At 34.0% G+C, this 23,903-nt stretch overlaps 6 protein-coding genes across 7 annotated transcripts; all 6 read right to left on the bottom strand.

Moving 5' to 3' along the window:
- Positions 1 to 1,200: 1,200 nt before the first annotated feature.
- On the bottom strand, positions 1,201 to 3,048 carry LOC108859597 (spindle and kinetochore-associated protein 1 homolog). The gene is made up of 9 exons (XM_018633508.2): positions 2,868 to 3,048; positions 2,664 to 2,788; positions 2,423 to 2,535; positions 2,245 to 2,332; positions 2,081 to 2,151; positions 1,895 to 2,000; positions 1,797 to 1,826; positions 1,594 to 1,707; positions 1,201 to 1,477 (listed from the first exon to the last, which is right to left on the bottom strand). The coding sequence occupies exons 1-9, from the start codon at positions 2,962 to 2,964 to the stop codon at positions 1,400 to 1,402; spliced, it is 822 nt and encodes a 273-aa protein (XP_018489010.2). The 5' UTR covers positions 2,965 to 3,048; the 3' UTR covers positions 1,201 to 1,399.
- Positions 3,049 to 3,985: 937 nt separating this feature from the next.
- Positions 3,986 to 5,673, bottom strand: LOC108860613 (root meristem growth factor 10-like). Its single transcript, XM_018634479.2, has 2 exons — positions 5,223 to 5,673; positions 3,986 to 4,654 (listed from the first exon to the last, which is right to left on the bottom strand). Exons 1-2 carry the CDS (start codon positions 5,355 to 5,357, stop codon positions 4,355 to 4,357), a joined length of 435 nt encoding a protein of 144 aa, XP_018489981.2. The 5' UTR covers positions 5,358 to 5,673; the 3' UTR covers positions 3,986 to 4,354.
- A 2,019-nt stretch (positions 5,674 to 7,692) lies between these two features.
- On the bottom strand, positions 7,693 to 9,729 carry LOC108857264 (phosphatidate cytidylyltransferase 5, chloroplastic). The gene is made up of 6 exons (XM_018631223.2): positions 9,329 to 9,729; positions 8,904 to 9,214; positions 8,487 to 8,793; positions 8,280 to 8,413; positions 8,093 to 8,208; positions 7,693 to 8,026 (listed from the first exon to the last, which is right to left on the bottom strand). The coding sequence occupies exons 1-6, from the start codon at positions 9,587 to 9,589 to the stop codon at positions 7,947 to 7,949; spliced, it is 1,209 nt and encodes a 402-aa protein (XP_018486725.1). The 5' UTR covers positions 9,590 to 9,729; the 3' UTR covers positions 7,693 to 7,946.
- A 925-nt stretch (positions 9,730 to 10,654) lies between these two features.
- LOC108856762 (vesicle-associated protein 1-1) lies at positions 10,655 to 13,042 on the bottom strand. 2 transcript variants are annotated; one of them, XM_018630643.2, is made up of 8 exons: positions 12,853 to 13,042; positions 12,663 to 12,733; positions 12,489 to 12,570; positions 12,023 to 12,138; positions 11,757 to 11,912; positions 11,627 to 11,671; positions 11,211 to 11,288; positions 10,655 to 11,037 (listed from the first exon to the last, which is right to left on the bottom strand). In XM_018630643.2, exons 1-8 carry the CDS (start codon positions 12,902 to 12,904, stop codon positions 10,924 to 10,926), a joined length of 714 nt encoding a protein of 237 aa, XP_018486145.1. In that variant the 5' UTR covers positions 12,905 to 13,042; the 3' UTR covers positions 10,655 to 10,923. The 2 variants fall into 2 exon arrangements, with proteins under 2 accessions (XP_018486145.1, XP_018486144.1); XM_018630642.2 differs by having other exon boundaries at positions 11,627 to 11,677; positions 12,853 to 13,040.
- A 525-nt stretch (positions 13,043 to 13,567) lies between these two features.
- On the bottom strand, positions 13,568 to 15,110 carry LOC108860702 (uncharacterized). The gene is made up of 2 exons (XM_057010815.1): positions 14,921 to 15,110; positions 13,568 to 14,799 (listed from the first exon to the last, which is right to left on the bottom strand). Exon 2 carries the CDS (start codon positions 14,778 to 14,780, stop codon positions 13,824 to 13,826), a length of 957 nt encoding a protein of 318 aa, XP_056866795.1. The 5' UTR covers positions 14,781 to 14,799; positions 14,921 to 15,110; the 3' UTR covers positions 13,568 to 13,823.
- Positions 15,111 to 20,735: 5,625 nt separating this feature from the next.
- On the bottom strand, positions 20,736 to 21,918 carry LOC108860109 (zinc finger protein ZAT9). The gene has a single exon (XM_018634020.2). The coding sequence runs from the start codon at positions 21,767 to 21,769 to the stop codon at positions 20,903 to 20,905; it is 867 nt and encodes a 288-aa protein (XP_018489522.1). The 5' UTR covers positions 21,770 to 21,918; the 3' UTR covers positions 20,736 to 20,902.
- Positions 21,919 to 23,903: the final 1,985 nt, after the last annotated feature.

Below are 23,903 nucleotides of genomic sequence, written 5' to 3'. Positions count from 1 at the left end.
CTTTTAAATATAATAATGAATAATATCTCATATATAATTATTTACAGATTGAGAATGAATGTGAGATGATATTTATAATAAAACGTAATAATAATTAATAAAATATATATCAACCTTTATATGTCATCGTTACATCCATTCTCAACAACAAAAATATGACATGACTCTTTAAAATGTGATATATCATTCAATATAATTGTGACATGTAAACATTTGACTTATAAATATTAAAGTTTTTGGGAAAAAAATAAATATGATAATGACTAATAATTCTATATCACTATTAAAATATTTTTCTGTATAAATATTCATTTTGATATAATTTTTAAAATATGGTAAAATGATATATATATATATATATAAAGACACATTATCAAAAATTAAACTAAATATAACTTCAACTAAAAAATCGACATCAACTTATATATTTTATTTATGCATAAATATTTATACTTTGTTAAATTGATCATAAAATATGCGTTGACCAGTACCAAGTTAAAGCAGAAGTACTCAAATATTTTTTATCTATAATTAAATGGTTAATTTTTATTTAATTTATTGGTTCGTTAGTTTAATTAGCAAATTAATTTTCCAAGTTAATATATTTTAATTAAAACAAACAAAACCAAAAGTATATTACACATATTTACAACTAGAGGATAACATAGATTTAAAATCAATAAAAAGAAATATTTAAAATCAATAATCACTAAATACAATATAATATAATATAAATATATTTATGCTTATATAATACAATTTTAATTCTGTTGGATTTTAAATAAAATCAAACTGACATATAAACCAAATCGTAAGAGACAAAAAAATAATTAACTCTAGATGTAAACAAAATATTTCTTTTAAAATAAAATAATAATAAACTTATGGTTATTATTTTTGTATTATATAGCACATGAAAACTCCTAGTCTATGTGACTATGTTACAAATGAAATTAATTTCTCATCGTTTTGTACTTTATAGTCTTCTTTATCTTCATTTTGCAAAATAATAGACGTGATCAGAAATATATATATGAATATCACCATGAAGATTCAATGACATGGTCAAGGCAAGGTTCAAGACTAATGGGCTGTTGGAGTCGTCCAACGATCAAATTTTCTGACACTCAGCCAGAGAAAACACAATACGAATGATTGAATAGCTAGCTAGTATTTTAACAAGGTCATATAAACTGGATCTGGATTGAACATATCTCGCAATAAAATAGCAGTTTTCCCGACATTGTCCATATTTCACAACAAAATTAGTTGGTTCTGATGGGCCTAGTGAGCAGAACAGTCTAAAAGATTATAAGGCTTAATGCGTTCAACGAATAAGCAGACCTTCTACAAGAGGATTCCGATAAGCAATATAAACTTGAGAAAAAGTTGGTTTCCTCTAATTAGGCTTCATAAGAATGATGACGCGGTTCGGACCGATGCGAGTCTCACTAACACGACCAAGGTGTCTAAGAACCTGTTAAATACATCACAAGGAGACAGTTATTTTGTATTTGATGATGTGTTGTCTAACTTCTGGTGACATAAAACTGTTGATTGTTGTCTGAAATAGAGGAAACAGATAACACTTACAGTAAGTATTGCTTTGCCTGTGTTGTCTAGCTTCAACGTTGGCCCCTTCATGTCAGTTTCAAGAAAGAAATGTTTTCCCTTCACTGCACCCGTTGTTACAATGTCTCGCAGTTTCTGCAAGATAACCAGTTACCTCGGCATAAGAAATCCATAAACAGCTTTTAGTGAAACAATAACATTCTTTAAAAGGAAATATAGCTTACCAGTGCTTTCTCCCAGAGGTTTTCCGCAAGCTCCACAAGCATAACAAACATAGAGTCAGTAACAGATATAGCAGAGCAGGACAAATGTAAGTAAATACCTTTTGTTTTGGAGCTGAAACAAGATTAGCATTTGCTTCAGCGTATGAAGCCATGTCATTGACAGCCGCATTCACTTTCTCTAGGGTGAGCCTTCCTCTCATGTATCTATTTCATATTTGAAAAAACACATCAGAAAATGCATTTGACATAAACAAGGAGAGGGAAAAAAGTGTACTTGTACTTACGATGAGAGGGAATTGAGTTCCTCAACAGTTATGTACCAAAGCGGAGGAGAAGACCCACGACCTTTCTTCTCCTGTAAACGAAACCCAAAAGATTAGCCATATACAATGATAACAGAATGAAACACAACTAGCTACACTTCATCATAACCATTAAAAGTTTCTACCTTGGGTAAAACAGATACTTCCTCCTCAGATTGCAAGGACCTAAGAGCAGAACTCTGTTCGTGCTTCTTGACATTTTCTTGAAGCAAACTGGTATCAAAACCCACTTAAGAATAAAAACCATAGGGTATACAAAGATACTGAACTAAAAAAGGCTACTCAGTGTATGTATGTACATACCATCTGTTAATATCTGAATTCAACATCGTAGTCTTATCAGGAAAGTGAGACGGTGCATAAACACACATCTTCTGCAGCTTCTCTTGTTGTTTCAGCGATGCCTCAATTAGTTTCTACACAAATCAACACACGGATTAAAAATCATGAAACAGTGAAATTGATAAATAATAGAAGAATACACATAGTTCCATCACAAACACAACAAACCGTTTCTAAACATTCAAATCTAATCGAAACGTACCTTAGCTTTTGGAATAGCTTCGGTCTCTTCACGCAGCCGATCCTTGATCGACTGTACCTGAAGCTCCATCGAGCTCAACGCCGCGTCGATCGCCGTTAAATCTGGGACGCTGCTCGCCGGATACACTGCGGAAGGAATCGAAAATTAAAGTCAAATCGAAATGGATTTTTAGAGTTGATGAATGAATGAGCAAACGCGACTCACTGTTCCGGGCGATGACGAGTTCCTGCAACTCGGAGACTCGTTTGTTGAAAGAAGATATCAACGAATCTAGAGACGATCCGGCTTGCTTTCCCTCCATTCTTCAATATTCAAATTGAAATCTCTCTCTCTCTCTCAGTCTCCAACCCACACACACAGAGACTATCTTTAATCCCCCTTTTGTGTTGCTTTTAGGTTTTAGAAAATTGGAAATTCCAGATTTCTTTTCCGGCGGGAACGTTTAATGGGCTTATGGGCCATAACATTTAAATGGGCCTGACACTCAAGTTGTGCCTATCCGTATTTCTGGGATGTAAATGGTAAATGTAGGAGATAATCAAGTAAATTTATCTCATATTTTATTCATCAAACTTTTTTCTCTCTCTTTTTGTTTTGTTTATTTATGTGTAAGATTGATTAAAAAAATCGTTCTCTTTAAATGAAAGAATACTTGTGTATGTAAAAAGTTATTTTACATCGCTTTATTCAAATTAAAATGATAATATGCTTGAAGGATTTATGTTAACTCACATCTTCTTGCCCGCCCACAAAAGAATAGATAAAAAAATTCAGGAAACAAATAGATGAACGTCTTAGTGAGAAATGTATTTTATCTATTTCAAAAAGGTGTAAGTTTTAGAATTTTTATATATATTAAGAAAATATACTAAATTTTTGATTACTAATACATTAGTTTTTGTATCCGATTATTTTTCATATTATTTTACCAGTAGAATTTTAATAAATACAGTTTTCTGAAGTTTATAATTTACCACTAATTAAATAATGCAAGCTTTTGGAAATGTAAAAAAAAAACTAAAAATATATATTTTTAAACAATTTTTTTTCTAAAAGGTAGATTTTCGAAACAGTGGGAGTATATATGATAGAGAAAATTGGTTGCATTGTTTTTTTTTACTAAATTTCTGCATTGTTGTTATTTATATACATATTTGCATTGTTGTTTCATGAGTTTTTTCAACTTCTTTTTTGTTGTTGTTTTATGAGTTGTATGAAGTCAACTTAAACTTAAGAGACGTAGATTTGGGACAACCTGATTGCATTGGAACCAAACGCGGGACCTTCGTTGTCTTTGGACATCGTTAGCAGTGACTGTGCACGCTACTGTATAAATAATAAGGCCTTTTGACTAGTGGTACCTTAATAACAATTTGTTAACAACCAAATTGCACATACTTAAGGATTTTAAACAGACAAAAAAATCACAACAAAGGCACTCATGCATGTGCATGAAAAGACGCGTAAATATATATAGTGCATCGTTGTTGATGTATGCGCGCGAAAGCGTGTATTGAACAAATATCAAGACCCTGTTTTCTAATTAATTTTACATAAATATTTTAGTTATAAGCTTATAACTAGGTCGTTTGTGACCATATATTGAAAGAGTTAAAATGTGGACGACATTCCTTGTGTGGCTTTAATTTATTGTATATATAAAAATCACAAGAAATTTGATCACTAAAAGGTTAATTATGATGAGGTGGGTGCGTGGTGGGCTGCATATAGTCAAGATTGAATTCGGGATGTTCCTGATCCGGCCTAGGCAGCTTCTTTGAATGTTTGGGAACTTTCCAAGTTCTCGAGACTCTTTTTGACGACACACTTGTTTTGACCAGTGAAGCTCGGTTTACTCTGCAATCGTCCTTCGTATTCTCCTCGTTGATCTCACCATGATCACCTACGGCGTCTTCGATCGGTGCTTTGCTTGATAAGGTTTTCGTGTCGTTTGTCGACGGGGCTTCTAGCTTTTTAATCTCTTCGTTGTTCTGTGCCATGGAAAAGGAATTAATATTGTTATATGAGATGTGTTTAACTAGTTGTCTGTTGAATATTGTTCTATAGAACTAAACTAACTACAGGTTTTATGTTCAATAAAACCCTGTTACAGATACAGAAGATTTGATAAACAAAGCGCAGCTTGCAACACTACTTGTCATCCAAAGTTCTTATTGGTTTTAGTACGTTTGGACGGACCCTACAAAATCTTCAGTATAAAGTATATGTAACGCCCCGACGGGGCTTCTAGTACGTTTGTTACAGTATATTTGATTTCAATTGAGATAATATGAATTTCAATTCAGCTATGTAACAAACATGCATAATTAAAGTTAACACAAATGAACTGGTTGAAGTGCATACACATGTCAATATCAACATCTCGACGATCAGGAAATAGTCAAATCCGTGTTTTGTTGTACTACATATGCGCATGTGAATTAGTCAAAACTGTTTTCTTACGAATATACCCTACACTTTATTGCACACACACGAACAAACCCTAACATCATTCAAAACAATACAGGCAATAACATTAAAAAAATCAAAGGGGCTTACCTTTGCAATTAAGTTATCGCAATTCACATGAAGGTTCTTCTCCATGGATCCAAGACGGCGACACTCGCATAAGTAAGTCCGAGAAAGGATGACAAACACAATAACAAAGAAATTGAACAAAGTAGTCCTCAACATATCAACGACGAGTAATAGAGCTAAAGAAGAGATATGGCTATAACCAATCGACGGTTGCCGACCAATATATATAGAGATGGAAAGAGATATGACGGTTTGTAGATATCGTGATTGTTATAAATGCTTACGACAGAGAGATCGTGTAATAAATGAAGATATTGATAGAGAGAGAAAGAGAAAAACTAAGAGTCGTCGATGATAGATGAGAAAGAGAGAACATGCAAATGTATGGGTGAGAAGAAGAAAAGAGTAGAGAAGGTCAGATTATGGTGTTCATGTGGCCCCTCTTCTGTCTGAAGAATCCACCGACCCTAACCAGAGAAAACGTCCTAGCGAAAGTGAAAATACTAACTTGTGTCTTCTCTCTCGTAGTTATAGCCTCCTCAGACTGACCGCTTGATATGATTTTATGTATATTATATATTTACGTATTAATAATATAGACCTAAAATCTAGCTACCCATCGGAACATGCAAAAAGGAGGATTAGGGTTTTGATGCATATGCTTCGTTGTTTATCCCAAGAAGAGGTTTTAAATCTCTTACCTCTTTGTCTCTACGTTGAGGCCTTCAAACACTTTGCATGGTTTTACGCCATCTTGCTAACTTTGTCTCCTAACTCGTCAATATTTAATTCACTTTAATGTATCTTCATGTGTGTGTTTCTCGGGAAACTTATCATCCGCGTAAAGGTCGATATTTGTAGTGGCGATTAACAAAAAGGTAAGCAGACTTTTTCTGCCAAACATTCTTCAAACGGATTGTTTCATTTCTGACAGGTGAAAACTACATTTTCAAAAAGTATTCTCATAATTAATTGTAACATGTGAAACGGGAAATAGAAGCAGATTGCGGGTCATATCATTGCTTGCAGTTTTGTTTCTCACAAGAACCTTGAACCAAGCGAGTCGTAGCTTATGTTCCAAGATTTTTAAAAAGAGTCCTTGCAAGTTTTATTTCTTTGAATGCATGGCTTATTCATTAACTTAAACGCATTATTCAAAATCCAACAGGACCAACACCATGTATGATAAAATTTATGTGTTTAATTGTTATAATAACTACCAAGAATGCAACGGTCCTGACTGTGATTGATTGTGTTTGGTCTATGTATTATTACATAAGATAATTAGCATTTAGATATATTGGTCAACAGTATACATGATCCATGTTCAGTTGTTCATGTCAACGTGAACACAGTGACGTTATAACCACCTAGCTATTTTGTTGCATTACGATGACTTTATAGCAATTATATATGATATAATGCTAATAAAGTAATAATTTCCACGCTTCTAATGACCAACGAACATAGTTTGATGTTATCAGCAAGTGGACACTGGTCGGATATATATATAGTGTCTGCTAAAGCACCAAAAGTCTTACCAAGATATGCATTCTATATGTCTGAATGTACTTCTTCTAAAGATAAAGTTTCAAACATATTGGAAGTCAAAGAAAAAAAAAAACTAACCGGTATATATAAGATAGATGAAACAATTTATCTATTACTAATTAGTTGTTTTTTAATTAATATATGGAGATATCTCATGCATATGGAAGAGTCCAGTCTAATTTCGAAAGAAAATCCAATTTTTTGAAAACATGACCAAGGTCTCACAAACACACTAAAACCTTGTAGTTCAATAGCGAAATATTTGAAAATTTTGACACTAAACCTTGCAAACACGATAGGACCTTCTTGCCCATGACTTTCGTCCATTGAATTTATTGGATGGTGGTGGCAGAAAACGTGTTTGATTATTCATGAGATCGGACACTGTCCGGGAAGCACACCAAAAAGGCAAAAATCATGCATGTCAAAGAGTAAGATTTTCTTTTATCTATTCATGAGACCATTTCGTTGCTTCCCGATGCGAGAAGAGTACGAATCAGAAATCGTATATATTTGGGCGTTTTATCAAATAATGCATTTGATTAGGGTATAAATATATTTTTACAGGAGAAGAAAACATTATGGAGATGGAAAGAAAAGAAGCGAGTAAAGAACGTATGGGACCATTTTAGCAAAGTGGGTTCCACAAAGTAGCAGACAAGTGTGCTTGGACCATCACCGCTCTGTTTTTATGTTTGCAAAACATCGTGCCCTAACCGCAACACGAAGCCGCCATAACCGTTTACTTCGACACGTGTCTCCACCCCCATGTGATTTGTCTTTTATCCCCACGTCGACTTCAGATCAAGTACAAACAAAGCCCACAATGTCTCGATAAGCCCAACACCAACCGTGGGCCTGACCCGGAAATGTCGAGTCATTCTAACGACGTTTTTTTTGTAAACATTCTGTAACTTGATTTTCTAGAAAATAAAAGAAAAATTGAAATGAATCTTTGCTAAAAATAACCAACCGGTCAGACAACGGCCCGAGAATTTGCCTACTGTACCGGCACTCGCATTGAACCGAAAAAAATTCTATACCGGTTCAATCAAACAATAAACCGGGAAGCTCACTACCAGAATTTCTACAGTCCATTTGCTCTGATCCTCTTCTTATAATTTCACTTTCGTGGAGAGGGAAAATGCGCCGCTCTGCAAGCGTTCTTGAAGCTATAACACTGTCACCGTAGCATCAAACTCCATGAAGCCTTACGAAGGAGTAGGCTAGTGCGCCAGTGAATACATAACTATCAACTCTATCCAATATCCCACCTGCAATTACACAATAAACCGGTTTAGAGAATGCATTAAACCGGAACTTATATATCGGGTGATTACCGTGTCCAGGTATCAGCGAACCGGAGTCTTTGACACCAGCATCACGTTTGATCATTGACTCGGTCAAGTCACCAAAGACCGATCCTAAGAAGTTAAGAACCCCAAAAGCTATTGTGCTGTAGAAAAGAAGACCGCTTTCAGAAACACACAAATCGAATCAATAAGACTAGTGATTTTTTGAGGTTACCTGACAAGAGGCTGAGGCCATGACAAAGACTTGGAGAGTAAAACGGTAACGGTAATACAACCAACAAGTCCTGCAACAGCTCCTTCCCATGTCTTCTTTGGACTAATGCTTATAAGCGGAGTCTTACCAAACGCCTGAAACTTAAACCATAAGAACCACCCAAGACAATGCATAGCTGTGTGTTATTAGATCTACTAAACTGCATACCTTGCCACCAAGAAAGGCAAACGTGTCCGAGGCAATGATACCGCAAAACGAAATCAATATCGCCACAAGTCCAACAGTCCAATGCCCTTGACCACCGAGGAGAACAGGCCAGCTTCTTCCAAGAACAGGAGCAGTGAGACCACAACGCAGCTTAACCCAAAAACAAGGAAGATAGCCACAGTAAAACAACCCGAACATAGTACTGCTCAGCTGAGAGAAACGCGGGTTTTTTCCTCTCTGTAACAACAAGGCCATCGCAACAACAAAAGCAGATGATGTCACCGCGATATCCATATGACCAAAGTACCTACAAACCAACATTCACGACAATGATCAAACCTTTACACACAGAACAAGAATGATACTAAGGGAACACAAGTATAAGCTGCTGTGAAGTTGATTACTGATTGAACTCACAATGTAAGAATGGGCATAAGGGCACATATAACTGAGCAGACTCTAGAGAGATACCGAGGAGGAGGTGTCATCCCTCGAGCAATTCCTTTGCTTCTCACTAACTCGAAATACTCTCTAGCGCTTAGAAGCACCGCAGCTGCTAATGCTAACGTGAAAACCCATCCTCCAGCTAACACAACACCTCCTACAGATAATCCTATCCCTAGACCGAACACTACCCTTTTCTTCAACTGGCTTCTTGATTTCGCCTTCTGTTGGTCTAAACTCGAATCTTCCTCCACATTTTGCACTTCTTTATCTCTTTCGTCTCCCTGAAACGGAAATGTCAGTTAGAGAGAGAGAGATAGAGCTCACGCAGGCAAACAACAAGCAAGAAAGGAAGCATAAAGGTATCTCCTTTGAGTAGAAAGGAAGCATAAAGTTACCTCCTTTGAGTTACCATCGTCACCAAGCTGCTCTGATTCAACTCTAGCAACGGCGGTGATGACACGGCGGTTGTTAACAGAACGAAACGACGGTTTGGAGCAGAGGAGACGCAGATTAGAGTACTTTTCTGGGAGCTGAGGAAGGGTTAGAGAGTTTCTAGGAGTGGAACGACGGCAAGGACATGTACAGAGAGAGGAGGAGGAGGTCAACGAGAAGGGTACTACAGGCTTGTACCTGCATACTTCAACAAAAGGCGCCATTTTTGGAATCTGAGATTGAAAAGAAAAAAAAAGGAAGAATCTTTTACGAAATGAGAAGAGGTCTCTGCATCATGGAAGGAGAGAGGATTGTGATTCGGTGGAATCTAATCGGCGAGGAGTAGAGAGAGATAATAGTGTGGTGGTTAACGACGGGAGGAGGTTATTGATCTCTACGCGCCTTTCTTGTCGCGTGAACTTTAAGCTAAGCCTCTTTCTGTATTAGAGTGTCTTAATGTTTACACTAGCGCTGGATAAAAAAACCGAACCCGAAAAACCAAACCGAATCCGATCCGAAAAAGTAGTACCAAAATCGAACCGAAATTAATTAATATCCGAATGGGTTCAAATTTTTGGTATTTAAAAAACCGAAACCGAACTCGATCTGAACCGAAATATTTGGGTATCTGAATGTATCTGAAATAGATTAATATACATATATATATATATATATTAACTATTTTTAGATTGAATGTATATTAAAAAGCATCTAAAATATATATAATATTTTTAAATTGTCCAAAATACTTGAAAATATATACAAATAGTCAAAAATATATGTCTAAATAGTTAAAGTATACTTAAAACACCAAAAATATAGATTTTCTATCTACATATCCAAATCAAACCAATTTATATGTTAAGTTTTGGTACTTTGACACATTTAGTTTGAAATTTATATGTAATATATTATTTTGTTTATAAATTTTGAGAAGTTTAAAGTATATAATAAATTTTAAAATTTTGAAAATAATTTAAACGGATTATCCGAATCCGAACTGAACTCGCAAAGATCCGAATCGAACCCGAACCGAAATTTAGAAATATCCGAATAGGACTGAAATCTTTGACCCCAAAAATCAAAAATCCGAATAGATCCGAACCGAAACCCGAACGCCCACCCCTAGTTTACGCATCCGAATAGATCCGAACCGAAATCCGAACGCCCAACCCTAGTTTACGCAGTTCCATTCAATACAATATGAATGTTGAGCACGTTGACTTACCATACAAATTTATTAACTGTTGAAACACATAGCTGGTATAATAATCTTGTCACGTTTACCATAAACTAAGGCTTTTTCACCATCTCTCGCATTAAATTTTCAGCACCAAAAGGTTTTGGATTACAAATAAAGAAAGTTAAAAACAAACTGAGTTATGAAATTTGTAAGGAACACAAATCATCTAGAGAGACGCACCTTTCTTAGGTGAAATATTCAAATACAAAAAGAGAGAAAAAAATTGTCCGAGTGGAAAAGGAGTTAAGAAATAAGTCTGTGGCGGTGTGTGTGGGACTAAAAACTCGAAGTGGGTGGGGGCGTTGGTGGTGGTGGTTATGTGCTCTTCATAATGTATCCCAAAATTAGACCGATTAGTCCCACCAGAAGAACGTACATCAAAGGGATACCACCACTTTGGCTTCTCTTGCTGTCACGCCTCAACTGCTCCTGCACATCAAGTCAAGTCTTTGTCAGAAGTAAAACTCAGTATCTAAACGAAGGCAGCATTTGGAACAGATAAGATTTGTTTCGGTTGGTACTCTTTTAAGGTTTGATAGAGCAAACATCTTCATTGATTCTGAGATTTTAAAAAGACAGTTCCAGTGAAAGTTCTTTTTTACCAGTTCTCTTTGGAGTTTGTTGTTCAGTTGAATGGCAGACTGTTTCTCCTCGGTTAGCTTTGTGATGAGAGCCCTTGCCTGAAACACGAACAAAACTCAAACAATCAATAGAAGTAATTGTAGAATGACTTGCTTTCCTAGTAACTGGTGGTCAACTTAGAACTTGTGGATATTGTGCATATTTACAAAGTGGTGAATAAGTAATGGGCGACTTGAGGACTTGATTGGGTTCTAAAAGTGTAATGAACCTTTGAAGTAATCAATTTAAAAAATAAAAATAAAGATCCCCCCACCTAATACATCAGCTTTTAAAGCCAACTTTCCATTAAAAGTAGTTGCCAAGTTGTAACTAATGACACTAACATTTGCAAGAGAAAAAAAAAAGAAGACCTGACTAAGAAGAAATGTGAAAGTACCTCAGATGTGTTTTCTTGAGGTTCAGCCTTGTCTGCGCTAAATTTCTGAAACTAAAATTAAACACATATGAGAGAATGTACAATAAGTGAAATGTTATATCCACCAGATCCCTGAAAGATGAAAACATACAGAAAATTCAGAAGCCTGTCCGTTATCAGAAACAGAAGCCCTTGGTGAAGATCCCTCTTCAGAACCTTCGCGGACTGGTGATGGTGGTAGTGGTGGAGCAACATAAGTAACTCTCAGCTTAGTCTCCTCAACCAGATACCCAGCCTCTTTACTAAACTGCAAAGTTTCATTACAAAGAAAATAAAAAACAAAAATGTGATTATCCATTATCCATCAGAAAAAATAAATAAATAAATAAACAAATGGGGGGAGAAGGCAAGTAGTACCATCTCAGGAGTAACATCCTTGGCTGTGATACCAGGACTAGCAGTTACACCTTGAAGCAGAAACTTGTCCTTGCACTGCATATCCGCAGGAGCTTCCTTTTGAGCTTGCATGGTCACTACACAAAAATGTTCAAAACTATTAATTTATTTTAAACTTACGTTAGATATTTTAGTTTTGGGGTTTAATTATAAAATTATTTTGATAAATTGTCAAACTTGCATATTCAAAAAAAAAAGCTAGACAAATATGCGGATTTGCACTAATATTATTGCTTGATTTAGTAGAGATTTAGATCAATTTAGATAGATTTAAAACTGTTTAAACCGATCTGTGTAGCATAATTTGTTCTTAAAAAAAATTGTTTCGGCTATTGTAAACACCAAACAAAGATGCATATTGAAAGGAGCTTTCCTTTGGCAATTGAAATTCAACACAAATGCATAGAGAGAATGAGAGAGAACGGACCAAGAACTTCACAAGTGGACCGTGGAAGAACAACTCCAGTGTTAGGCCTAACGCAATACTTCTTCGGATTCGTTGTCTTAACCTAATCCAATAACACAAAACCTAGAAGTCTCAGAAACACGTAGAGATAACCCGATCCAATGTCTGAACACTTAGTATTATTATTATTATTACCTTAAAGGCGACATGATTGTCGGTCTTGTTGGTCAAGTAAAGAGAGCATGAGATCTGTTTCTTCAATTCAACTACATCAAATCATATCAGAGAAGATGAATCATTAACACCTTAAAAATCTAGATCTGGTTCGGACAAGAAGAAAGACATGCGAAACAATGAAAAAAAAAAGTGTGCGAAATAAACTTACAAGGGAACTGAAGGTCGAGAGGCTCGACGGTAAGAAGCTCGCTGTTACTCATCTCGATCAGATCGCCGGAGACTCAAACAGATTCGTCTCGTGACGCGCGTCTCCGGTTCCGACAGAACAGTCGTCGATCGAGAGAGAGAGAGAGAGAATGGAGAAACTGGGACAACGCTGTGTGTTTTTGTTTCAGTCTCCAGGGTGTTATTGTCTTTTCGGTAGAGTAATAATCATGTCTTTGATTTGAAAACGCGATTTATCCGCAAACGCATTGCAAAAATAAATGACCATATTAAAGAAGAGATTATCTCTCAGTGTACAATAAAGAATATGATGATAATGAAATATATAGAAGTACGTTTTATTATTATGACAGGTCTTTTTCAGATGCACTATTATTTTATTACAAAATATAATGTAAATATATTGATGTTTTTGTAAGCGATAATTATTTTTTTCACAAAAATTTACGTCTAAAAATTAATGTCTAACAATTTTCTTACATCATATTAAATCATTCCTATAAAAAAATTCTAAATATTCAAGACAAAGAAAATTTCTAAAATAGTCAGAATCTTTATCTTTATCGTGGGATTGATCCTAAACATTAATTACTATATTTTCACATAAGAAATATTTCAAGTTTTTCATATTTTAAAATACTTAGATATAATTTAATTATTTGATCATTTTAGGATCATGAAAAGCATTACACAACTTTTGGTCCCAAAAAAAAAACATTACACAACTATTTTCTTGCATACAAAACCCTTGCTATAAAAGAACTTCCACAGATATAGACTTTTATGAAATATGCATTATATAGAATGTGCAAAACTTATAATATGAATATACACAATTTTTTTGTTGTGATCACCAAAAAATAATAGATATATAGTACATACACTAGTTACAGAAAAAAGTTTCATGATAGGACTGGCTTTAAAGGTAAACGAAAGAAACATCTATATCTATCTTTACTTAGAAGCAACAGATGATTCTGGTTGCTGAGTCGTCGTTGTTGTTGTTGTTCTAGATGCAAAACCAGCAAACCAAGCAACTCTCATGAGTTGCATCCCCAAGATCAATACCCACCAAGAGACAAGCCCACGAATCATATGAACCACCCAAACCGGTGCATTAACCTCTGCACTTAGTTTCAACCCTCTCATCAGTTGCAAAACCCGGTAAGCCTCGTAGACAACTGGTGTCACTAACCAAACCGGTGATTGCCAGTTCCACGTGAGGATCTCTGTTAGTGTCTGAACCGCGAGGAGGATGAAGTACGGGAAGAGGAGAACAGCCACAGACAAGAAAGGAAGCTCGGGTTGGAGAGAAGCGAGTAAACCGGTTTGGGATCCTAAGAGAAGTAGCGTTGGGACGAGAAACCCGGTTACCAGTGCAAAAACATTCCAGAACTTGTAGCTAAACGGTGGTTGGCTTTTGCAGGATTGCGATGGGTCTTTAGGACGTGCGCAAGAATCAGCCATTAACAAGAAAAGTATTGCTCCGAGGTTGAAAATGCAATCTAAACCGATCAATGAAAGCACACTAACCACTTTGGAACCGATGTAAACCGATGATAATGGAAGCCATAAAGTAGATGCCATACCGCTTGTGAGTAGAACAGATGGACCTAAAAGCCATAATGGCCATTTAAGAAGCTGCGTTGGAACTACTTTGTCATCATCTTCAATGTCGGATACAATAGACTCGAACACATTCTTGTTTTTTTCTAATACCACACCACTAGCTTCTTCTGTAGAATCATGTATAAAAGGTGATTGTTCCCATTGAGAGAGCTTTGAACAACAGACACAAAGATGACAAGACCGTGTCTTTAGATTCTGCATCGTCTTTGGGTTCTTGAGGCGGACTCTTGGAGTCAAAATGCATAGAGACTTTGTAAGAGACACTATTCCTTGGCTTGCCATTGAAGTAAGTTTCAACTATCTGTCCTTGACATGATGAATCCCACAGAACATTTCAAAATAATCAGAAAACAAGACAGCAAATGGACAAAGCAGACACTTCAAGATATTAAAAGCAAATCAATACATGTCGGAATCAAAACCTGTTAGTGAATTAGCTTATATCACTTTTACAGTCTTCGATTAACGAGTAAGAATCTTGAATTATCTTTCGGATTAAGATCAAAGGCGCAAACTTCAATATGAAATTCGAGAAATTGAAACTCATCGGCGAATCGCAGAACGGTTAGAACACTTATATCATTTGTTTAGCAAAAAAAAAACACTTATATCATTTGGATATCTATCTTATTAAAACAGAAACATTACAACTTCTTTTATGTAGATTTTTAAGTTGGACCTTATATAATTAATGTTATATTAATCTACTTATTATTAGACATGCCTTTTTATAAATAATTAATATCAACCATTACCATAGTTTTTCACTTCTTACCTTATTATTATATCCATTACGCATGTTTCCTTATATTACATATATTTTACTATAAGCTAGATACATCCACTAGCATATTATACTATAAGATAGATTATTAATAATACATTTACTAACATATAATACTATACGACATATTACTAATAATACAATATATTATTTGTACTCATTAACTTGCATCTATCAATATTAGCAATATTACGAAGACGACTAACTCTATACTTTGGACCTATAAACCATGATATACTAATTTATAACAAAAATGATATTACTGTTTCAAATTAGTTTTTATAAAAATTATTTATAGCAGCAATTTGTTATATAAGATAAATTTAATCAAAGACCCAAATCTTTTTTTTCCTGTTCAGAAAAAAAGAGACCTACGAATATATATCATTAAATTAGCCAAAAATCTTCCGGATAAATAGTAAATCTCACCAACCCAAAAAAAGAATTAAAATATTATGTTTGAAATTTAGCTCACTGGGTTCGGTATAAATCTGTTTATTTCAGGTATGAGTTCTTCGAGTTCTCAACATTTGGATCTAAGTAGATATTTGATTTTTTTTGTCCGGATCGATTTTTTTGGTTCCAAATCATTTTAACTTTTTATATTATAAATCTTAAATAATATATAACATGTATATAAAATATGTGAATCGAAAGATAAATCCGCGCAGACGCGTGGGTCATGATCTAGTTCTCTTTACATCTCGTGGCAGGAATTCGGACAACAGAGTATATAACTTGAATAGTTATGTCGGAACACGGAACAGAAAAAAAACATAGAGAGTGGGGCCCACTTGTCATATAGATTGTGTATCAATACTATTAAAACAAGAGCAATATTTATTGACTATGTTTTGGACTACAAAAAAAAGTTATAACAGTCCAATTAAAATAAATACATTAATTATTATCACATAATATTTTTTTAATTTAATAAGTATCTACATGCAAAAGAAAATCGGTTTGATTAAATATTTATATAAGAAACGTTTTATGTTTTAAAAACATTTGAGAAAAAATACTTAACTTTGTTTTTTTGTTTTTATTATCATTCCACATACAGAATATATTAAAAACAAGTTTTTAAACAATTTTAAACAAGTTAAGAGTTATGATATAAAATAAAAACATATCAAGACTTAAAATATATGTGTATTTAAATGTATAATGTGAATACTAAAAATAAAATTTATTCAAATAAGCCAAAAGTAATATATAAATTGTAATAAATTATAACAAAATAAAATAATGTTAAATTACATCAACTAATTTTGTTAATATATTTATAATCCACATAATCATTTGATCTTTTTTATTTTTGAAAAATAATTATTTGTAACTTTGAATTAGTTATATTTAACTTAATTAATATTAAATATACATCATGCCTAAAACTAAGGAGCTAACTAACTAATTTATTATTTAAAACTAATGAATATAATTTAATTAATACGAAATTTAATGATAAATAATGATATATATCTATTAATTTGTATATATACAGCTATATATTAATCCAAATGCAATAAAAAAACAATTTCTTCAAAACCCTCCTAAATATATAAAAATATAATCCATATATTTAGGGTATTAAAATTAGATATACATATACATATATATATATATGTGTGATCAAAATAGTAATAGTTTGATACTATTAATATTTAGTTGTAAATATTTATCAAATATTCAAACACATGCAATATATTTATCAAATATTAACTAATTCAACAAATACATTAACACCATTATATCATAAAATACTACATTAAAACATAAATTGATGCAAGAAAGTATGTGTCAATAGTTTAATTAGTTGTAAAATATAATTATATATATATATATAAGAAAAATATAAATAAAAATTAATATATAATACAAATATAAATCAAAATTAATGCGATTAATGAAATTAACTTTTAAATTTAATATAAGTCATAAACAAACATCAAAAAAATCTAATAACATGTGACTAACAAAAGTAAACTTACTAAATAAATGAAAATTATATTTACAGACATAAATCAGTAAATTGTAATAGACGTATATAAATTGTTGATGCTCAAATATATTTTATTTTTAATATGCATCCTCTCAAATATTATCCATTACGCTTACAACAAGATGAAAATTTAGTTTGACTAAAAATAGTATTAAAATTGGAACATCACTTTCATTATATATCCATCATTTATCTAAACATTCATGAATATATATTAGAATACTCTAACTATAAAAATTTAAGTCAAACCGGATTACATATTGGGTCATCTATTAGTTCAACTGATAGCCATATCCTGGGTATTAGCTGTTATTATGGGTTTTATAGGAACTTTAAATATATTTTTTATTAAAAACTAAACCGAATTATATATGAGACCACAAAATTTGTCGATTTAACAGCGGGTCGGGACGGATTTTAAAATACTCAATATTTTTAGAAAATATAAATTTATATCAAATAAATTTAGATCGTTTCGAAAAATTATCCCGCGATTTGAAACCGCGGGTCAAAAATCTAGTACAACAGTTTACAACTAGAATAGTTGGCCCGTATTATTATAATAAAGGTCTATATAAAAAAGAAAAAGAATAATCAGCCCATTTTGCTATAAAGCCCACCAAAAATCTATAGTTTGAGAACAAAGTAATAACCTTTTTAATAAGTTTTTTATGGGATTAGTTAGGTCTTGTCCGGGATCACCAATTCTCTCTTGCGTGTAGAGAAAGTTACGTTCCTTTGAGTTTTGCAAGATCATGATCTCTCCTCTCCGATTCTTTTTATGTTTGTTAGTTAAGAACGTGAATCCAATTAAAGCATGCACACGTTATTCATTAATCAATTATTTCTCACAATTAAAATAGTAGATTCAAAACGGTTGATGTTCGTGAAAACTACTTATACTGAATCAGTTGACCAATTAATCTTAGTATATAACGTAGAAGTTGCTGTTTGAGATTGAAATATTTATGTTCTCGAACCGATAACTAATAAGTAATAGAGAGATTTACACTTAGGGTCACTTTTATACATTTTATATCATTCTAAGTCAGTTTTAGTAATATGAATCTCTAAAAAATGTTGGTTTTGCAAGTATATTGACATGATATCGTTGACTGTGACTTTTATGAAGTATATAATAGCAACTGGTTGATATGACAGGGTGTTTACTAAAAGTCAATGTGAATTTTTTTTCTTCTGTAGATAAAACAAACTGAAGTTAGGAAAAGCACAAAAGGGAGTGTGCATATATTTATATATAAGAAAACTCAATGACGAAGACTTCAAGCTCAAGCTGGTGCATTGAGTCAGAGAGTCACTTTAATCACGCCCAACCCCTGTTCAAAAACTCGGTAGGCGCTAGTCGGGCGCTCGGGTTGGGTCTAGCGCCTACACAATAAATCGGAGATTAATCGGGGATTAATCGGCGCCTAGTTTTTGTGTGTTATTATATGAAAATATGTATATATATTAACAAATCCGTAATTTAACAACGAACTCACAGTCTCCTGGTGGTTCAGGCCCGTAATATTCCACCAGCCAACCCAACTTCGATTCCTCCTAAGTGCATTTTCTCTATTTTCGTATTATTAAATTTGATGGACAAAGTCCCACATCGGTTACGTGAGAAAAGAGATGCAAAATCCAACCCTATATATAGATCTACACCAAAGATCAATTTTCTAAAACAAGTTGAAAGATATTCGGGCTTCCAACAAAGCCCAACGAATATTTACAGTTTATAATTCAAATTTTCAAAATATTATCCGGGCCGATTAAATAATAAATGGGCCGATTAATCGGGTAATGGGCCGATTAATCGGTTTAGTGGGCCGAGTAATAGACTTCCGAGTTTTTCCTGCGATTATAGTAAAATCGCCTCGGTTGCCTTCCGCCCACCGCCTAGGTGCCCGATTATACGGCTAGGCGCCCGCGTTTTCGAACAGGGCGCCCAACCAAGCATACATCTTTTCATTGCGCTTCTCTGTTTAAACCACACTAATGTAATTTGTCTGCTTTGTTTGTTTCCTATGGTGTCATTTTAATTTTACTATGATACGACCAATATTTCTACCAACAAATAATAATTAACATCAAAGAGATCGTTGATAAATAAAATAAGTAGAAAAAGAGGAATCCAAACATTTGATGCTCTTTCTATATACCTGAAACGTGTTATCTACTAATTTAGTGGTAATCCGTCCTTTAATGCGATGCGTTTGCTAAGTGAAAATGCGATTGTGTGAATTCAGCATTTGTTTATACAGTTTGTATTTATTCAATAAGGTATGGCAACCAATTGCATCAACGAAATGTTTATATTACAGATTTTTCATGGTGTTAGTACAACAAAAATTTACATTCCAGATAAAAACCCTGAATTCTAAAATAAATCAAAGTTAACGACAAAGTTCACACGAACGGTATATTACTGGCTTCTTACAGAACAATTTATCATATAGATTAAAGAGAACCCCAAAAGTTCTAAATCCTTATGTTTCATATAGATTTAGAAGTCTTTTCCTTTAGCACAAAAAAAGAAGTCCTTTCCTAAGCACTCATGCTTGTCCAATCAACATCAACAACAATGTGAAGCAAGCCATAAGTTGAGTAGACCAAACTAGTTCAACTTTGTAATCGTATTTATTTTTGGTTGGAGGTTTGGGTAGGCTTTTGCTTTATTCTTTTCATAGGCGAATATTAGTGAAGGTAGTGTCAGTCTCTCAGGATCTTTGTACCAACGGCTGACATCAAATGGGCTCACAACTGTGGGCATAGAAGATGCATTTATTATCAAAAGTGATTTCATTTACTATTTAACTCTACGTTTTCTTCTAAGTTACTCACTATACTTTTTCATTTCAACTCCAAACACTTTAATGCCTCCAAAGTTCGGAAAACAATCTTATCAAATTAAATGATTTCATGAGACTAATATCACATAGTGTGAGTATAGTCAACCTTGCCATTACTTGGATACAACCACTCTGAAATCTGAATCACAGTGTGTTGGGTTCTAATGGGGTGGTGAAAGTTAGTGGGTTTTGCTGCAAGTCATAAGTAAAAGAATAAAGTGAACGCGAAGAATAATTCTACACTTGTGGTGGTAGACCAAACGCAAAACTACTTATGCATTGGTACATATGTACCAGGTCTATGAAGTTTGAAATATGGCTTTTTATTAAAGAAACGTCTTCTTTACTTCAAAGACTAAAATGTCTTGGGTCCTTGGAAAATGATTTTTGTTTGATTTGTTTCAGTGCCTTGACTACTCTAATGCAAAGAGAAATGAGATAAGTCAAGTGATGGCACTACTAGTAGCTTTCAATAACAAAGTCGAAGTCCCAAAACTACAATTCAACACAAGCATATAGTAGAAGCTTGTTTGAATGTTCTTTGATTGATATGGTTAAGGCCAACACGACGTGAGGCCAAAGAACTGGCGTTAGAACATGTAAAAGTAGCCTCTCCTTTTGCATTTTAAAATAAACATTTTAGGTTTTTATTTTCTAGGAAAAAAAAGAAAAAATAATAGTAAAAAAAAAAAGAAAAAGATTCAAACTTTACGAAAATGTGGACGACCCCAATCACGCAAAGTCTGTTACCTTTTTCCAGCATTCATTGAAACACCACAGAGACTTCGTCTTCCTCGGTCGGTGCAGGAAGATTAAGATCTAGTATCCTCTGTTTCACTGGCTCTGTTCGATCTACCTGATGATTTACAGACAAGTTCCCTAGTCCGTGTGATCTTTTATGACCACCAAGTGCTTGTCCCGACGCGAAAACTCTAAGACAAATCGGACATTCATGGATTCTCTTCTCTGGAGCAGCAACAACCACAGCATCGTACTCCGTTTTGTTGGAAACTCTGTTCTTCTTGTGGCTAGCTCTATGCCCACCTAATGCTTGATAAGATTTAAACACCTTCCCACACGTCTCGCACGTGTATCTCCCTTTCGTTGTATGAATCTTGTAACCTTCTGATGCTTCTACGTCGATCGCTTCCACTACTTCTTTATGACTACTAACTTTGTTCTTCTTCCATTTGTCTCTCGAGAGCATCATGAGACAAAACGCCAGATCTTCCTCCGTTGTCGTATCAGAAGCCGAGCTATGAGGAGCCTCAGCCTCAGGCTCGTAACCGAGTTGACTCGTTTTTATCATTTTCTTGCTTGAGAACGAATCAAGTTTCCGAGTTCGCTTGGAACGTTTCCGTGTCAGGTTAACAATATTCCTTGAGGACTCTGTCTCGCTTCCATCATCCATCGTCCGATGCTTCTCCTCTCTCAACCCACTTATCTCTTCTATTTCTTCAGACGAAGAAGAAACATTCGACTTACTCTCAATACTGAGTTGACTCGGCCTTTCCTCTTCTTCTTGAATGCTAAACTTATGAAGACTAGGCATGTGAGATCTCATGTGACCACCTAAAGCTCTTCCGTTGACGAAGGTCTTAAAGCAAAACTTGCACTTGTAGCTTTCCATCTTCAATAACAAAGACAAAGAGCAAGAAGAGGAAGAGGGAAAAAAAAGTAGAGAGAAGTGGAATCTACAAGCATTCTAGCTTAATATTTGTATACAACACGCTCAAGAAGATTATTAGAAGAAAAAAAACAACTAAAATTAAATTCGTTTATTTACTGTTTAACAAAACTTGAAAACGGAAAGTGGAAAAAAACAAATCTAATTAAAGCGTATGCATGAAGTTGAAGAAGAGACAATGTAACATGCGAGCCTTGCCCGTTTCTCCAAATTTTATTGAATTTCCTCATCTACCCTTCTATTTAAGTTTGGTTTAAAAATAGTTTTTTGTTTTGTTCACCAGAAATAGCAGACGCAACGCCAGTTGCATTTCTCTATTTTTAGGTATTTCCTCGCCTAAAAATAAATTTATGTGTAACCCTTTTAAGGGTATATTCGGGACTTCAAAATTTGCTGTTGTCCGGAAAGTCTCCTTGTGTAATGAGGTTGTAACCAGCAAAAACAAATGTTGTCCAAAGTGAGGATGTTAACATCGTTTGCCTGTGAGTTTACAGTACGTGACAGCCACGACGGTTGTATAAATTACCCTCCACCGATCAGTAACTTCATATAACTAATTAAATCAAAATTCCAAGGTAAAAGAAATAGCGAAACTATAAAGTTTAATTCAATGTGATTTGACCAGCTTACAAGTTTATTACTGGCAACAGATTCAAGATACGTTTATAACATATGAATCAAGCTTAAATGCATAGAATAACTATTGATAAATGATAACCAAAGCAGCATTCGATGTGTGATTTTTTTTTCCTTTTCACTTGGATATTTGTTGGTTAAAAGAAAAGATGAAAAAGGTACCGTTGTGTTAGGAATTAGAACAAGTCAAGATGCCATACTTTGAGCAAATCCATTACCAATTTAGATTTTTATTTTTATTTTTAAACAAAAAAGAATAACGTGTATATTTTCAGTTCATAATTGTATTTTATAGTACAACGCGTCTTCATACTTTAAACTTAAAAAATTTCATCTAGTTAGGTTGTTTACAACAACGAGACTTTGTTGTAAGTTTAAGTAATCCTTTTTTTTAACGGCTTCAAACTGTAATCTTTATTTACCAAACTTGTGAAAATGTCATTTTGCGTTAATTGTGTTAACCTCTTCGCTTACATGAAAACCATTTCACACCTCTCCTAAACTGATCCGATCGGGTCTACAGAGTATATATGTTACATATTCAAAGCGAAACCAAACCGGTTTACAATTATAGAGTTCTAGGGCCTTTTAGGCCTATCGACTACAACCATAAAGCCCACATAAACAATGTTATAATCTTAAAAGCGCGGACAAATCATCGTGTTATTGGGCAAGGGTTTATTTGAGTCTCATTGGCCCAAGTATATTTAAGCTTTCATACAATGGTTTCAGCTGAGCAATGGGCTTGTGAACACACTCAGTCTCACCTTATAAGGATTACATTTTACTAGCTAAGCTAAGCTAGACGGTAGAAATTCACAAAGGCCATTATTTGAAGAACCATTGAACTGTTTTCCTAAAGATCCAACCACCGAAATCCAGTGAATGGATGATGTGCCATTTTTCTTTTTATTTTATTTTTTTTGTAAGCTATTTTCGTCCATTTTTCTTTTTAGTTATTTAAAAAAGAAATTATCTTCATTTAACAAAGAAAATTGAATAAGACGAATCAAGATTATTACTCAATATTTTTCCTCGATAGTGAGCATGAGAAAACACCATTACATAGGTAAAGGTGAGACTTAAACCATATAATAATCACAAAAGAAATAACAATCGATACAATTATTAGTGTGTGTACCTTCGGCGAGGCAATTATTAGACATCATATCAAGACATCAATCCTAATCTTATTGCTTTAAATATATGGTGCAAAGGATTAAGTCAAATATTCATGCCTTTGTTAGGTAGATGCTCGTGAACCACACTACACTGTCAATAAAAAGAATATATATAGAACATACTTTGTATTCTTATACAAAGGGCATGCATCATTACGGCTGATTAGTTTAAATGAAAGAGCCTTTCACTATTGTTCGCATGAGAATGAGAAAGATACAACCATATCTTGTGAATTTCTACAATAAAAATGTTAATGAAA

Source organism: Raphanus sativus, chromosome 5 (genome assembly GCF_000801105.2).
Source record: "Raphanus sativus cultivar WK10039 chromosome 5, ASM80110v3, whole genome shotgun sequence".
Lineage (NCBI taxonomy): Eukaryota > Viridiplantae > Streptophyta > Magnoliopsida > Brassicales > Brassicaceae > Raphanus > Raphanus sativus.
This window is presented reverse-complemented; position numbering and strand designations above follow the sequence as displayed.

Excerpts from the sequence above, each read along its gene's own strand:
- LOC108859597 (XM_018633508.2), bottom strand. The coding sequence starts at position 2,964 with ATGGAGGGAAAGCAAGCCGGATCGTCTCTAGATTCGTTGATATCTTCT. Across the intron at positions 2,333-2,422 it reads AATTCAGATATTAACAGATG|TTTGCTTCAAGAAAATGTCA; the intron begins GTATGTACATAC and ends TTTTGATACCAG. Across the intron at positions 2,152-2,244 it reads AAGTATCTGTTTTACCCAAG|GAGAAGAAAGGTCGTGGGTC; the intron begins GTAGAAACTTTT and ends TTTCGTTTACAG.
- LOC108860613 (XM_018634479.2), bottom strand. The coding sequence starts at position 5,357 with ATGTTGAGGACTACTTTGTTCAATTTCTTTGTTATTGTGTTTGTCATC. Across the intron at positions 4,655-5,222 it reads GCGATAACTTAATTGCAAAG|AACAACGAAGAGATTAAAAA; the intron begins GTAAGCCCCTTT and ends TCCATGGCACAG.
- LOC108857264 (XM_018631223.2), bottom strand. The coding sequence starts at position 9,589 with ATGGCGCCTTTTGTTGAAGTATGCAGGTACAAGCCTGTAGTACCCTTC. Across the intron at positions 9,215-9,328 it reads ACGATGGTAACTCAAAGGAG|GGAGACGAAAGAGATAAAGA; the intron begins GTAACTTTATGC and ends TTTCCGTTTCAG. Across the intron at positions 8,414-8,486 it reads TTGCCTTTCTTGGTGGCAAG|GCGTTTGGTAAGACTCCGCT; the intron begins GTATGCAGTTTA and ends TTTAAGTTTCAG.
- LOC108856762 (XM_018630642.2), bottom strand. The coding sequence starts at position 12,904 with ATGAGTAACAGCGAGCTTCTTACCGTCGAGCCTCTCGACCTTCAGTTC. Across the intron at positions 11,913-12,022 it reads AGGATGTTACTCCTGAGATG|TTTAGTAAAGAGGCTGGGTA; the intron begins GTACTACTTGCC and ends GAAACTTTGCAG. Across the intron at positions 11,289-11,626 it reads CTCAAGAAAACACATCTGAG|GCAAGGGCTCTCATCACAAA; the intron begins GTACTTTCACAT and ends TTCGTGTTTCAG.
- LOC108860702 (XM_057010815.1), bottom strand. The coding sequence starts at position 14,780 with ATGGCAAGCCAAGGAATAGTGTCTCTTACAAAGTCTCTATGCATTTTG.
- LOC108860109 (XM_018634020.2), bottom strand. The coding sequence starts at position 21,769 with ATGGAAAGCTACAAGTGCAAGTTTTGCTTTAAGACCTTCGTCAACGGA.